This window comes from Pseudozyma flocculosa (assembly GCF_000417875.1).
Source record: "Pseudozyma flocculosa PF-1 unplaced genomic scaffold scaffold00019, whole genome shotgun sequence".
Lineage (NCBI taxonomy): Eukaryota > Fungi > Basidiomycota > Ustilaginomycetes > Ustilaginales > Ustilaginaceae > Pseudozyma > Pseudozyma flocculosa.
The window spans coordinates 351,832-365,254 of record NW_006920887.1 but is presented as its reverse complement, the minus strand read 5'-3'; the positions used below and the strand labels follow the sequence as shown (position 1 = coordinate 365,254).

The 13,423-nt window shown below is 66.9% G+C and overlaps 4 protein-coding genes across 4 annotated transcripts in view; 2 read left to right on the top strand and 2 right to left on the bottom strand.

The window, feature by feature from the left end:
- The window catches only part of PFL1_05380 (uncharacterized protein), a gene marked incomplete at both ends in the record, with an annotated part of 4,288 nt that extends 3,613 nt beyond the window's left edge, over nt 1-675 (top strand). Inside the window, one exon of the mRNA XM_007882912.1 lies at nt 104-675. Within this exon, the coding sequence (XP_007881103.1) occupies nt 104-675 (572 nt within the window). The remainder of the gene's footprint in view (nt 1-103) is intronic.
- Nucleotides 676-1,133: 458 nt separating this feature from the next.
- Nucleotides 1,134-4,152, bottom strand: PFL1_05379 (uncharacterized protein; the record flags this gene model as incomplete). Its single annotated transcript, XM_007882911.1, has 2 exons — nt 1,134-3,585; nt 3,887-4,152. 2 exons carry the CDS (start codon nt 4,150-4,152, stop codon nt 1,134-1,136), a joined length of 2,718 nt encoding a protein of 905 aa, XP_007881102.1.
- A 3,981-nt stretch (nt 4,153-8,133) lies between these two features.
- PFL1_05378 (uncharacterized protein) lies at nt 8,134-9,690 on the bottom strand (the record flags this gene model as incomplete). The annotated part of the gene is made up of 2 exons (XM_007882910.1): nt 8,134-9,113; nt 9,225-9,690. The coding sequence occupies 2 exons, from the start codon at nt 9,688-9,690 to the stop codon at nt 8,134-8,136; spliced, it is 1,446 nt and encodes a 481-aa protein (XP_007881101.1).
- Nucleotides 9,691-10,636: 946 nt separating this feature from the next.
- On the top strand, nt 10,637-13,335 carry PFL1_05377 (uncharacterized protein; the record flags this gene model as incomplete). Its single annotated transcript, XM_007882909.1, has 5 exons — nt 10,637-10,651; nt 10,755-10,850; nt 11,112-11,402; nt 11,816-11,981; nt 12,179-13,335. 5 exons carry the CDS (start codon nt 10,637-10,639, stop codon nt 13,333-13,335), a joined length of 1,725 nt encoding a protein of 574 aa, XP_007881100.1.
- Nucleotides 13,336-13,423: the final 88 nt, after the last annotated feature.

Here is a 13,423-nt window from a genome sequence, read left to right as displayed (position 1 = left end):
CAGGACGGCTTCCTGCCCTACAACGCCGGCCAGCCGGGCGCCGCTCCAAACGCCCCTCCGCGCCTCCGGCCGCAGCTGCCGGCTCGGGGCTACTCCATCGAAGATCACATGTTCGACGACTATGACACGGCCGGGCGCCGCAACCTCCTCGCCGGCCGGGGCGTCGGCGGCGGTGCTGGGCGCGGCGACGAGGAGCTCGACGCCTACGACGACGACGACGACGATGACGAAGCCGGCGACCAGGACACGCCCAACGCCGCCGCCGTCGAGCGGATGCGGCGACGCCGACAGATGCAGCATGACTTTGGCGGACGAGGGGGCTACGTGCCGCCCTTTTTGGCCGAGGCGCAGGCGCAGGCGCAAGCGCCGGGGCAGCAGCAGCAGCAGCAGAACACGCCGACACGGCCGTTTCCGGGCGGCGAGGAGCGGACGCTGACCCGAGGACCGCTCCACCCCTCGGCGGCCGATCCGACGCAGCAGGCGCTCCAGCAGTCGCTGCTCGAGCACCAGCGCCAGCAGCACATGCAGGCCGAGGAAGAGGCGCAGCAGAGCGCCGGGATCGCCACGCTCAAGAGCGTCTTCCCGGGCATCGACACGTCCGTCGTCCAGCTGGTGCTCGAGGGCTGCGAGGGCGACGTCGAGATGGCCATCGACCGGCTGCTCGAGATGCAGTAGCGGCCGCCGGGTGGCAACCGTTGCCTCGAACGCTGCCGCGAGCCGGCGTCGTCGCCGTCCTAGACCGAGCGGAGGGAGTCAGGAGACCGGAGGCGGGCCGGAGGCGGGCCGGAAAAGGGCAGAGGGCATCGGGCAGGGACTGGCCCCGCCACCAGGAAGGGGGGGGGGATGCAGAAGGGGTCTTTGTAGTTGAAGAGACGGACAACGAAAGAAAGGAAGGAGGGAGGGGGGTCGAGGAGCCGGGTCGGGGTCGGGGTCGGGACGACGGGGGTCAGTGGGTGCGGGACAGGGACATGGACAGGGGGCGGGAGATAGCAGGGTGCGCAATGCGAGGATGCAACGGGAAGGGACCAAGAGGAGCCAAGTCGTGCTCGAGGCCCGAGGCGGCAGCGCCGATGTCGAAATGTGGAACCCGGAGGCGCGCGGGGCGGCGATTCGGCCCCCGCCCTGCGCGTCGTCTAGCCCTCTCTCCACGACCTTCCGCGGTCGCCCGTGCCGAGCAGAGCGCCGATGAGGTCCCTGGCCGTGTTGACAATCTCGACGGCGCGGCCGACGATGCCGCCCTCGTCCTCCTCGACGTAGTCGTGGGCCAGCGGGACGCGCGGTTCCGAGTTGTGCGGGGCGACGAGGGCGCCCGTGGCGCTCGTCCGCCTCGGCAGCGTGGGCGAGTTGGGCCCGCCGCCCGAGATGGCATCGTTGGACGACGACGACGACGACGTGGGCCGCCGCTTGCCGCTTGCCTTGGACAGGATAAAGGTGGGCGTGTTGAGCGGCGTAGGGCCGACCTGGATCGAGCTGCTGCCGCCGGGGCTCTCGGCGGTCGACGTGGGTGCGTTGCTGGGCACATTCTCCGTGTCGACGCTCAGTTCCGCCCCGCCTGCGGCCGTCGCAGCTGCCGTCGACGTTTTGGTGCCGGCAGGGTGCGTGCGTGACGGCGTGCCGGGGGCCTTGGCACCGCCCTTCTTGGCAAGGCTACCGCCCCCACCGCTGCCACCGGCGGCGGAAGCAGCACTTGCACTGCGCGACGATGGCTTGTCGTCTGACCAGTAGCTGCGCTCGTCGCCGTACATGAAGCCGTCGCCGTCCCGGTCGTGCGGCGACCGGTCATCGTCGTGCCCGTCTGGCGGCGGGCTGGCGGGAAAGTTTGGGCTCGCCAGGTCGTACGAGGCATGGCCGTCCGACGAGTCCGAGTCTAGGGCGCCTCCGCCACCCGATCGGAATGCAGACGAGCCCGCCTTGCCTGCCTTTCCTCGGGATCCGAGTCCGGCGACTGAGGCGGCCGCGGTGCCTGCTGCGCCTGCTGCAGCTGCTGATGCAACGCCAGCGGCTCCTCGATCGCCAAACTCTCGACCTGTTCCTCCAGCATACCCCTGCGCCTCTTTGCTGGCGACGTCACTGCTGCTCCGAAAGGAATCTCGCCCGCCGTCGTTGCCGTCGTTGGGGTGTGGCCCACGATGTGCATTCGGCGAGCTCGAGAGGGTCGATGCGGTGTACCGGTCGTCGTAGCTGCCGTTGACGCCGTTGGGGCTGTGCGACGACGCCGTGCTGCCGCCCGAGTTGCTCCGCGGACGGCTGGACCTCGCCGCCTCCTGAATCCGCTCATACGAGGCGGAGCTGCCCAGACGCTGCGAGGTGCGGCCACGCTCGTTCCTCGAGGCATCGCCCCCGCCGTCCCCGAAGGATCCCGTCGAGTCGGTCTGCGACGAGGCGAGCCCATCGCTGCCGTCGTTCGGCAGACGACCGTCAAAGTCGTCCTGCGCCGATGAAGGCACCGGCCGCTTCTTGAGAATGCCCCGCGGACCGACGCTGGCGACGGCGCCCGATGGCGGCTCCGCGGCAGAGGGAGCAAATGTAGTCTCCTGCGGCGCCGCTGACGACGACGAAGAGGCCGAAGACGCCGCGTCCGGCCGATTCGAGTCGCTGGTGTCAAAGTAGCTGGTGTAGCTTCGCGTGGCGTCCGGGCTGCTCGATGCGTCGCCGGTGTTGAAGACCGGCCCGCTGTCCGGCCCGCTGCCGCCGTCACCGGAGCCGTCGACCAGGTCGGGCCCGTTGAAGTAGTCAAAGTCGCCGGAAAAGTCCTCGTCGACATCCCACTGCACGCCGCGAGCGGTCGGATCGCCGGCGGTGCTGACCACCTCGGGAGCATGGCCGTAGCTGCCCGGATAGGTCGAGGCGGCGGCGGCTGCGGACCCCGGCTGCGAGTTGAGGAAGCCGGTCGGGTCGACGACGGCGGGGGACGGGGCCGGATACGTCTCGGACGTCTTGAGGCTGGTGGGCGCCAGCTTGGCAATGATGGGGTGTTCGGGGCTCTTGGACGTGAAAGCGTTGGCAGGCGAGACCCTTGGGCTCGACTTCATCGTCAGCACCTCCTCTTCCTCGCTCGTCTCGTCGTCGTCGCGGTCGTCGTCCTCCTCGTCCTCGCTGTAGTCGTCGTAGTCGGTGTCGTTGCGATCGAGCGCGATGCACTGCTCCACGCGGTGGTTGAAGCTGATGTGGCGCTTGTCCTCGGATGCCGTGCTCTCGGTCCGCGCGAGCGAAGACTGCCGCTCGTCCTGCATCGGCAGCGCGAAGCCGACCGGCGATCCGACGTTGCGCTTGGTGTTCTGGCCGACCAGGTTCGAGTCGGATTTGACCGAAAAGAGCAGCCCGCGGTTGTCCTCCTCCGCCTTGGCGTCTTCGGCCTCCATATGCGCGTCGATGGGGTTGACGTTGAGTTCGACGCCGGGCGAAGCAGCTCTGCCCGGGGTCGTCAGAAGCTCGGAAATGGTGCGGTGCTTGAGGATGGACCGCACCGCATGGCCATCGTCGAGATCAAGCCGGTCCGCCGTCGTCGCCTGCCTGGGCGGCGGTACCGGATCGGCGTGCTCGTGGAGCGGTCCGTAGAGCCAGGTCACGTCACTGTCCTTGAGCCTGTGATGGGGCATCGAAGAAACAGCACGGAGGGGGGCGAAAGGGGGGCAGGGTCGTCGCGGTGAGATAAACGTGTAAACTCTCCGTCGCCCGGCCAGCGCATCTCATCAAGAGGAACGCATTTGTCGGCGCAAAGCATGTCGACCCTGTGCTTGGCCTTCCACGATAACGATACCCGCCACCGGAGCTGTTGCACGGCTCCACCCCTGTCGCATCGCGACCAGGTCATGCACCTGCTGCATCTGATCTGCGTGCCAGTCCGCGACATCGACATGCGAGCGTTTGCCGGGTCGACACTCACCAGTTGAGAGTCTCTGGGCTAATGGTCTTCAACTTGCCTCGCTGCTTCGCCCACGTCCTCCAACTGGCGTTTTCGAGGCGGACGCCGTTGGCAATCTTGTCCTTCTGCTTCGTCATGGCCTTCCAGCTGCTCCAAACGTCCTCGTCGGTCCACTGGTGACTGAGGTAGTCGACGCAGATGCTGGGCATCTTGGACTCGATCTGCGCGTCATCGGGCGCCGGCGTGTTGTTGGCCACCGTGGGGTACGGCTGCGGTGTTGACATCATCCTGGGCGAGGTTGTCTCTGGGGGTCGGCGGGGCTAGCTGATCGGGTTTGGAGGGCCGTCGACGCAGAGAGACTGGCCAGTCCGGCAGGAGGGTTGCCGAGGACCGGAAAGAGCCAGCTCGAAGGGTGGGAAGCCCTGGAAGATGTGGTATCCGACCAGAAGACGAGCAGGTGTCGAGAGGTCGCGGGAGGAATCGCAGAAGGCGAGGACGGCCGGGCCGCTTCTACAAGAGCGAGGTCAGGATATTCGAGACGAGACAGGCTCGCCCTGGACCGTCGCGATGCGCTTCTGGGCTCTGATGAACGTCTCGTCCAAAGAGTTGACGCGCGAGGCGACGAGGGCAGCTGTCGAAGCTGGAAAGGCCGCGCTTAACGCGAATGCGCAGGGGTGGCGATCGTCTGTTCGGCGGCTTCCGGAAGTCAAGATCGATATGAGGAGCGGCAATCGCCTGAACCGAGCGGACAGGCGAGGCGAGGCCGCGGGCGAGTATACGCGCGGTGTGAACGTTGTTGCCACCTCGAGCGTGAGAGGTCGACGTCGGTGGTCGAGGACCTCGCTGCGTGTGCGAGAGAGAGTGAGGTGCCAGACGGATGGCAGCGACCTTGACGAGGTTGCGTTGATCCAGAGCGGGCAGGGTTGTTGTATGCACGTGCGAGCGATGGCGTGCGGAGGGGGTCTAGTCGCGGGCTATCGAAACGTGGATGCGCCGAAAGGCAGTTCTGCTCAAATGTATGGGTAGGGGCTGGAAGGCGATGGGGACAAAGCGGGTCGAGATGTCTAGCCGGGTCGCAGGGGTCGAGGCTGAGTGCAGACGAGGTTCAGAGAGCAACGGGTCGAGACAGATTGGGAAGCCGAGGAGAGGCGTGTCCAGTTGGCGCACCAGGTGACAAGGCGCAACGGCCGCTGATGAAAGGTGAGACGCCGCTGGAGATACGGGGGAGATGCGATGCGACCTTTGGAAGAAGGCAAGAGCGAGATAAGCTGCTGCCGCCGCCGCCGCCGCCGAAGGAAGACGAGGTTGGCGAGGTGCGAGCTGAGCTGGATCGAGCTGGGCGATGTGGTGGTCGACTGGGCCGAGCTGACTGTCGCTACTGGGGCACTTCGCGATGGTCGAAGGGGTCAGGTCGGTCGTGGGTGGTGGCGACGGGAGAAGAGGAGGAGGAGGAGGAGACTGAACGAGGCGATGGCAAGCGGCCTGGCTGCGGGGCTCTGGGTCGGGCGTGCCGCTCTCGGGCATACGAGCGAGCGAGGCTAGGCCAAGGCAGGCAGGCAGGCACGCACGCACGCAACACACGCCGCTCGACTTTGCCAGGCTTGGCCTGCCTGGCCTGGCCCAGGCCTGGCCGGGCCTTGACCGAAGACGGCGAGGGCGGGGGCGAGGGCGAGGCCCGCTCCCTCGCCTCACCAGGTAATGGGCCTGGGGGGCAACCAGGTCCAGGTCCAGGTCCCGGTCCCGCCAGGACGGATGGATTGGCCTCCCTCGCCCGGGCTCGCGAATACAAGTTTGGCGTCTGAATACGGCTTACGAGGTCGTCGAATACATTTTGGATTAGCCTCCTCGCCTGGCTTGGCCGACGAGGGAAAATCTGGCCGGCCTGGCCAGTTCAGCCAGGGTTCAGGGCCCGCGGCGCGCGCGACCGAAACGGGGAGACGGGCGAGGCTTTCGCAGGCGGGCGGCGGCGTGACGAGCGAGATGCTGGAAATCAGGCAGCAGGCAGGGTTCAACCAGCACGCATCCGCACGCACACCGCCTTGGGCTCGCTGCCTAGGGCAGGCCTGCTCGTCGCTTTCGGCGGGGCCCGACCGGCCAGAGACGTCGAGCGTGCCCCTCACGGCTGGTCTTGGGCAGGCCAGGCCAGTGGGCAACGGGGGTGCTTGGCCATCGAGGGCTGGCCTGGCTGGGGCAAGGCAGTCGGGCGTGGGTGCGAGTGTGTGGAGCGGCGAGGGTCCAGCTCAAAGGCGGGCCCAAACATGTGGTGGCGATTCCAGGTTCCAGCACCCACGCGTGCGAGGCAGGCCAGCAGGGCAGGCTCCCCCTTTGGCGCGCTGAATGACGTTTGCGAGTGGCCGGCAGGCAGGGGAAAGCTGGGGCAGGCTGATCGGGACGATCGCCCCAGTCCAGGGTCAGATCGGCAGGCCACATCCCCCATCGAGATGCGACAACGGAGCCAAGCCCACGCCAAGCAGGCCGGATCCTAGCTCCTCTGCCTTTGTCTCCGGTCGCCACACCGGCCTTGCCCGGCCGCTCTTCTTCTTGGCCGGGACGGCGCCGACGACGGGCTCGCTCCGTCGATCTCGATCTGCTGGCGACCGGGCGGGTCTCGGTCCAAGCCGCGGAGGGTTTTCGGGTCGGCCGGCGAGCCGAAGGCGGCGGCGAGAGCAAGCAAGCAAGCTCAAGCTGCTGCTGCTGATTTCCAGCGCCATGGACGTACGTCGAGCTCCATCTCCCGCACCCGGATAGAGCAACACATACGTACCTACGTCTGCCGTCCGGCCGCCGCACCAACACAGCGCTGATCTGCCGGTCGTCTCGAGTCCGGTTTCGCTGCCGACGTGACGATGTCGGAACAGAGCCTGGCCGACAGGCTACAGAGTAATTGATGCGGGAGCTCGGACCCCCGAACCTACCGGCATGCTGCCGCCTTCCCACCGTTTCAGCCGGGCGGAGACCGGTCGGTCTCTTTCGCCTCCTTAGCTTGCATCTGCGAAGCTCTGGCTGGTCTGAGAAACGGCGTGGCGTGCCCTTGCTTGGCGTGGAGCCCGGTGCGGCTCATCCGCCTCTGCGCCGGTACGTATTGCCGCCGTCGATGGAGCAACGGAAGGCCGTCGTCGAGGGGCCCAAAGCTCGAAGAGATGGGGGATCGTGCATGCTTGGTCGGCGGCCGCTGATCAACTCGACGACACGGCTGGTCGACTGCTGCGAAAGGGCCAGGGCGAGCGAGCTTTGAGCAGCGCTTCGCTCGTTCCTGAGCAGCTCCACGCAAGGGTGGAGGGCTTGACGAGTTCGAGGGCCGTCCAGGGACTGACAGCCTGCTTGGCTCCGGTTCGGTCACAACCAAGCAAGCAGATAGGCAAGCCTGCTTCCGACGACGGCTCGTCCAGACCCTGACTGGGTGAAACGGTGTTGCGGATGTGGGGTGCACGATCACCGCTCGCTCTTCGTCTCGACGACCGGCAGCAGGCCGATCGTCCCCGGCAGGTTTCGGAAGAACCCTTGTTCTCGCTATCCACACCTGCTGGGCAGACGGCGGATCCGACCTCTCCTTGGCGTTTGCAGCATGTCGGGCCGGGTCGACGCCGTGTGGTTGGGCGAAGGCGCTTCTGGACAGCTCGGCCCCCGGCGCTTTTTCTCCTTGCTCCGTCCCCCTTCGTCTCGACCTTCCAAAAGGAGCGCCGATGGCCAAAGTTTTTCGAGCCTGCAGTGCAGAAAAGGGGCGCAGCGGCGGGCGTGGAGCAAGCGAGGGCGAGCAAGCAGGCAAGACGTCGAGAGAGCGGCAAAAATCTCTCCTATCGATCTTCGAGCCTTGACCTCACCTTGCTTGCTCTGTGTTGCTTGCCCGTCCCCGCTCCTTTCCTGGAAGGACTGGTCGGCCAATTCAAAGACAAGGCTGCCCTGCGATCCAGGCCCCCGATTCTTGCATCGGCGACCCGATTTTGACGCTCTCGAGATGGCTGCCAGGCAATGTTCGAGCTTTGGTGATGGTATTGATACAACGGCATGGGGTTGCCGGGCGAGTAGTGCTACAGTCGGGGGCAAGGCGAATGAGAGAGGCGGAGTCGTCTTCGAGGTCAAGAGGCAGTGGTGGACATGCCGGAAGCAGCGTCCCAGCCGGTTCGGTTTGAATGACGAGCGGAAGATGCGAACACGCGGGCTGCTGCGGTGGCGTCCCGGAAGCGGGGATGGGGGCAAGAATGGCAGTCAAAGCGAAAGGTCCGACTGCTGCTGGCAGGGTAAGAGCATGGTCGTCACGGCGGGCCCCGTCACGTCGTCCCAGACACGCTCCTGGACCGCGATGCGCGCCGAGCGCCTCGGGCCAGCGCCAGCTCGTCCTCCAGCTGGCTGATGATTAGGTCTCTCTTTGCAATCTCGCCTTGCAAGACCTGGACCTGCTGGGCGGATCGTCGCTGCAGCTCGCCGAGTGCGGCGTGAACCTCGTCAAAGACCGGTCGCAGGCAGTCGGCCTGCACTGCCGCGGGGTGCAAGAGCAGCAGCTGGCCATGCCCATCGGACGGCGCGGCCGACGGCGTCGGGTACACGTCAGTGGGGAGTGTCGAGGCGACCGGGCCCGGTAGGGTCGAGGAAGTTGCTGCACCGGGGCCTGGAGTCGTCGAAGAAGCAGTCTTCCTCGTCTTTGTCGTGGCCAACGGGGTAGACGCCTTCTTGCGCTTGGAAGCCCGAGTTTCGAGAACAACCTCTTGTACTGTGCCTCTCACGCGGCTGACGGTGGCTACCCTGCCCTGCGAGGCCGTCTTTGCCCTCTTAGTCGCCTTCTTCTTCAACGGCAGCTTCTGCCTGCTCGTCCGGGCGCCGCGGGAGGACCGACCCGAGGTGGCGCAAAGCGGTAGATCGCTGATGCTACCCGAATCGAGGTCTGCGGCAGGGGCGGCGGAGCCAGCCGTGCCTGGCTGCGCCGTCGCTGGGGCTGCTGCTTCCTCCTCTGTGCACCCTCGACTGACAAAGTCGAGCATCTGCTCCTGCGAAAGCACGCTGGGCTCGTCCAGCTCGTCGACCTCCGATTCGGCACGCCGCGAGATCGACTCGGCTGCCGCGGCGGCTGTGGGCGGGCTGGCTCGCAGCGCGGGCTCGGCCTTGATCTGTTCCGCTGGAAAGAGGTCGCGCAAGGGTGAGGATATCTTGAGCGGCGCCGATCGGATGGTTGATGCTTCGGGCGCTGCTGGAGGGGCCGGCGAGACTGTTGCGGTCCGCGTGGTCTGCTCCTCGAGTTCGACGAGCCTGGCCACTGTCGGAGTAAAACGTAAGCAAGGAATGAGCAGAGGGGAGGTTGAAATGGTCAGAACGGGGCTGCCGGCGCTCTGGAGTCGTCGAGCTTCCGATGAGGCATGCTAATTACGGGTGGCGTCATCGAGGTCGGACCCGTACTCGTCGTCGCCGCCGTCAACATCATTCGTCCCAGGTGGCTCGGGATGTGCTGTCGAGCGAGGCTTGACGTCTCGGCCACCCAGCGAAGCGTGCCGGCTGTCAAAGTTGAACGAGGGCTGGCTAGGCAGCTTGTTGCTCGCAATCACCTGGAGTGGCCGAGGTTTCTGCGCGCTCCGCCTTGGCGACGGTGCAGATGGGTTGGGAGCCCTGGGCGGCGACGGGAAGGCCTCGACGGGAGAGGATGAAATGGTGATGGCGTCGACGCCCCGAGGTGGGCGGTGGGACTGATCGGACCCGGCTCCGGCTCCGGCGCCGGCGATGCTCACGGAGCGTGGCAAGGATGCTGCCGCCTGCGCCGCCTCGTCCATGACTGCTGGAGATCCGAGCGCCGGTCCGTCGGGCGGCGGCGGCGGCGGGCACGCATGGACGGCGTTCATTTGGGTGAGCCTGTTGGCGGATGCGTCGTCAAGGGTCGCTGGCCTAGCGAGGCTCGACTTGGCAGGCGACGCCGAAACGGGCTGTGAGACCGAGGCGTGGCGGTGGTGGTGGTCGGATGCTGTGGCTGGCCATTGATGCCAAGCTCGGTGTTGATCAGGGGATGAGGGAACGGGGAAAGGGAACGGCACGGCCGAGGTGCCAGTCGAGGCAGTCGTCGGTGGCGGCAGGGCCCCGTGCGGCTATCGAAGGCGGCCAGGGCTAGGCCAGGGAGAGGCTCGGCCGCTTCCGCACGCTCGACAGCTGAGAGGGCGAGCCAGTTGTCAAGGTTGGCCCAGCCAGACAGGCCAGCAGGCCAGCAGGGTAGGCAGGCAGGCAGGCAGGCAGGCAGGCGGGCAGGCAAGAGGGGCCTGCTCCTGGCCACGGCGAGCACTCAGCCCGGCTCGCCCAGCCAAGCCCAGGCCGCCGCGGGCACGCCCGAGAGGAGGCTCGAGCTCCGAGTGTGGAGGGAAAGCAAGGCGAGGCTAGGGCGAGCTTTGGCCCAGGGTCCCCACCGAGCGGCGCCCCTCAGCCTAGCTTAACCTTTTCCCCTGCCAGGCTGGGCCGCCCCGTCCTCCCTCTCTGTCGGGCGAGAAGTCAACAGAGCGCATTGGCCGGGGCGCAGGAAAAATCCAGCCAGCCCACCTGCCCACCAGCAGCCGCTGCCCCCCGCTCTTGCACACACCACACCTGGACCGCTTCTTGCCGCTACCGCTTCCACCCAAACACCACCACCACCACCGTCTCCGCAGCGCACCGTGCATCCCGGACACCTCCATCATCTGGCCGCCGATCGCAATCTCGACCTTCCTGTTGCCAGCGCCATAGAGGCGAACCGTCCCGCAAGCACACTCGCCTCCACCCCAGGAATCGGACGGACCGACATCGTTCGCCTACGACTAGAGCACCATGGCCGAGCTCGAGGTAAGCATCCTTCAGCCGTCGCGGTGCTTGTTGCTGAGCCCAGGGCGCTGCAGCTGAATCGTGCACTCTGGATCCTCGCCTTGGCCTGCCTCGACGACGCTAGGACTTTCTCAAGGTGCTTCAGGACACGGTGGCAGCCAACAAGCTGTCGGGCTCCCGCGTCGATCGCGTCAAGTCGACCGCCGCCAAATGCTTTCATGTGGGTATCGTCCACCGCAGCGTCCATGCCGACGTCCTCTAGCAGCCACGGCTACGCCGGCAGGCGGATCACCGTGTGGTTGAGGTCGTCTTCCACAGGCGGTTCTGGCCATCTCTCCGTCGTCCGACTTTGCGACCCAGCCGGGGACGCTCGCGCTAGATTGGGCGAGGCTGGCAAGACGAGCAAAAGCATGGGCCAGACGTCCAGCTCCTGACACGACCGCATCGCTACTATACCCACCCTTGCCTCCCTGCCTCGCAGGATCCTGCCGCCGCCAAGGCCATCCTCAAGCTCCACGCCCGCGCCTCTTCGAGCACCAAGGTCTCGTCGCTCTACCTGTTTGACGCAGTCGCCCGGCACGCCAAAGACGCTGTCAAGAAGCAGGGCGCGGGCCACGATGCCAGCGACGCCCGGGCGCCGCCCGACTCTGACGCAATCGACGGCACCAACGAGGCGCTCATCGCCGGCGCGGCCTACTTTCTCTCGCAGGCGTCCCAGGTCGCCGGCGAGATTGCGCTCGACACGATGAGGAGCGTCGGCAAGGAACAGCAGGTGAGTCTGAGCTCTTTGCCCGAACATGCGTCGCCGCTGCCGCAGCCGCAGCCCCGGTGGTTGTCATCCTCGTCGTACCGCCAACGCGGCTCGCAGCGGTCCATTGGGACGCCTGGGCGGCAGGCATGGTATAGATGGCGCGCAATGGCCTTCCCGGCCTCGAAGGCCCTCTGCTCGCCGATGGCGCATCGTCTTGGCCGGCAGCAGCCTCGTCGCCGTCTTGTTGGGAGCTCCCGATGTTCATACTCCGTCGCACCTTCCCTCCGTGTCCATGCAATCGAACCTCCGTCGCCTTGCACCCCAACGAACGCGCTTCTCCCCCAACCCGGTGTGGTCGCTCGCTCGTTCTCTCCGTCCCGTCGACGCCGGGGTGACTTGAACGCGCGCGCGCGCAATTCTGGGCCGGGCTGCAGGAAAAGGTCAAGAAGGTCCTCGACATCTGGATCCGGGCATCAACCTTCGACCACGCCATGCTCAAGGAGCTCTCGAGGAGCGTCGACCGGCTGGCGTCGGGCCAACCGTCGTCTTCATCGTCATCATCGTCAAGGCAGCGGGAGGCTTCGTCGTCGTCGAAAAAAGGTGCTTACTGCGTTTGGGGAGCCCCTGTGGCGGTGCCGCGCACCCAGACATGGAGTGTAGAGAGTTTAGATCAGTTTGCTGAATCGACAATCTGCCCCTTCCCCGCTCCTCCTTTTCCCCACTCCCTGCTCCCGCCACCTTTCTCGCCCTGCTCGCGCCCTCTTCCCACTGAATGCGCACTGATCGGCGACATGCAGCCTCGAGCTCGTCCAAGCGCAGCACGACACCGCCAACCGACCCGCGCGACGCCAAGCGCCGACCCGCCTACCCGCTACCGCCTTCGCTGCAGGGTGCCGCCGCAGAGGCGTCGACGGCAACGGCAACGGCGACGGCACCGGCGCAAGCCGGTCTACCGGCCAACATCCTTGCCCTGCTCGGTGGCGGTGGCGGTGGCGGCGGCCGCGCGGGCAACGGCAACGCGTCGCCATCGGCTGCAATGGGCAGCAACGGCAGCAACGGCGGCGGCGCAGGCGTACCGTCGAGCCTGGCCGACATGCTGGCGAGGTCGACGCAACCACCGGGTCCCCCTGCGGCGGCGGCCGGTGCGCCGTCGTTCGATCTGGGCCAGTTGACGATGCTGCAGCAATTGGCCGGACCGGCATCGTCGTCATCATCGTCGTCGGCTGGCCCCAGCGGAGCACCGCCGGGCCCACCTCCGCCTCGTCCGCCGCCGTCTGGACCGGGCGCTGCGACGCGCAGACGGGATGGACGGTCGCGCAGCCCCTCGTCGGTGCGCCCGTCAAACGAGCCGCGAGCGTCGCGGTGGTCGGATGCCGCGCCGACCAAGTCGGAAGGCGGAGCTACATCCGCAGTGCCAACTTCGCCACCATCGGCAGCGGCAGGAGGAGCGACGGCGGCGTCGGCGGCGGCGACGGCGGCGAAGACCAAGGAGGATCTGTCGACGATTGACATGTCGACATTTGATCCGACCGACGCAAAGTGCTGGGAGCGCGTGGGCGACGCGTTTGAGAACACGTACGGCTTCAAGCCAAACAACCAGCAGATTATGGCCACCGTCATGGGCTTCCCCGTCATGCCCATGGGCATGCCCATGGCGGGCATGGGGGGCATGCCGCCGATGCAGATGGGCGGCGGCCCCGGCATGGGGATGGGCATGGGCATGGGTACGGGCATGGGCATGGGCATGGACATGGGTGCGGGAGGACAGAATCAGGCATGGGGCAGCAGCGGCAGCGGCGGCGGTGGCGATGGCGTGTCAATGTCGATGCCCACGTACGGCGGTCAGATGGGCGCGGCGGCCGTTGCGCCAGGAGGTGGCGGCGGCGGTGGCGGTGGTGGCGGCGGACCGGCAGCGTGGGACGTGACGCGGCAGCGTCCACCGCACCGCCGGTAGCCGCCGCATCGAAAGAGGTGCAGCACGTAGTAGAGAGTGTGTTTCGCGGCGACGGCGGCGGTATGTCGGGCGGGGCCTCGAGCGCTCG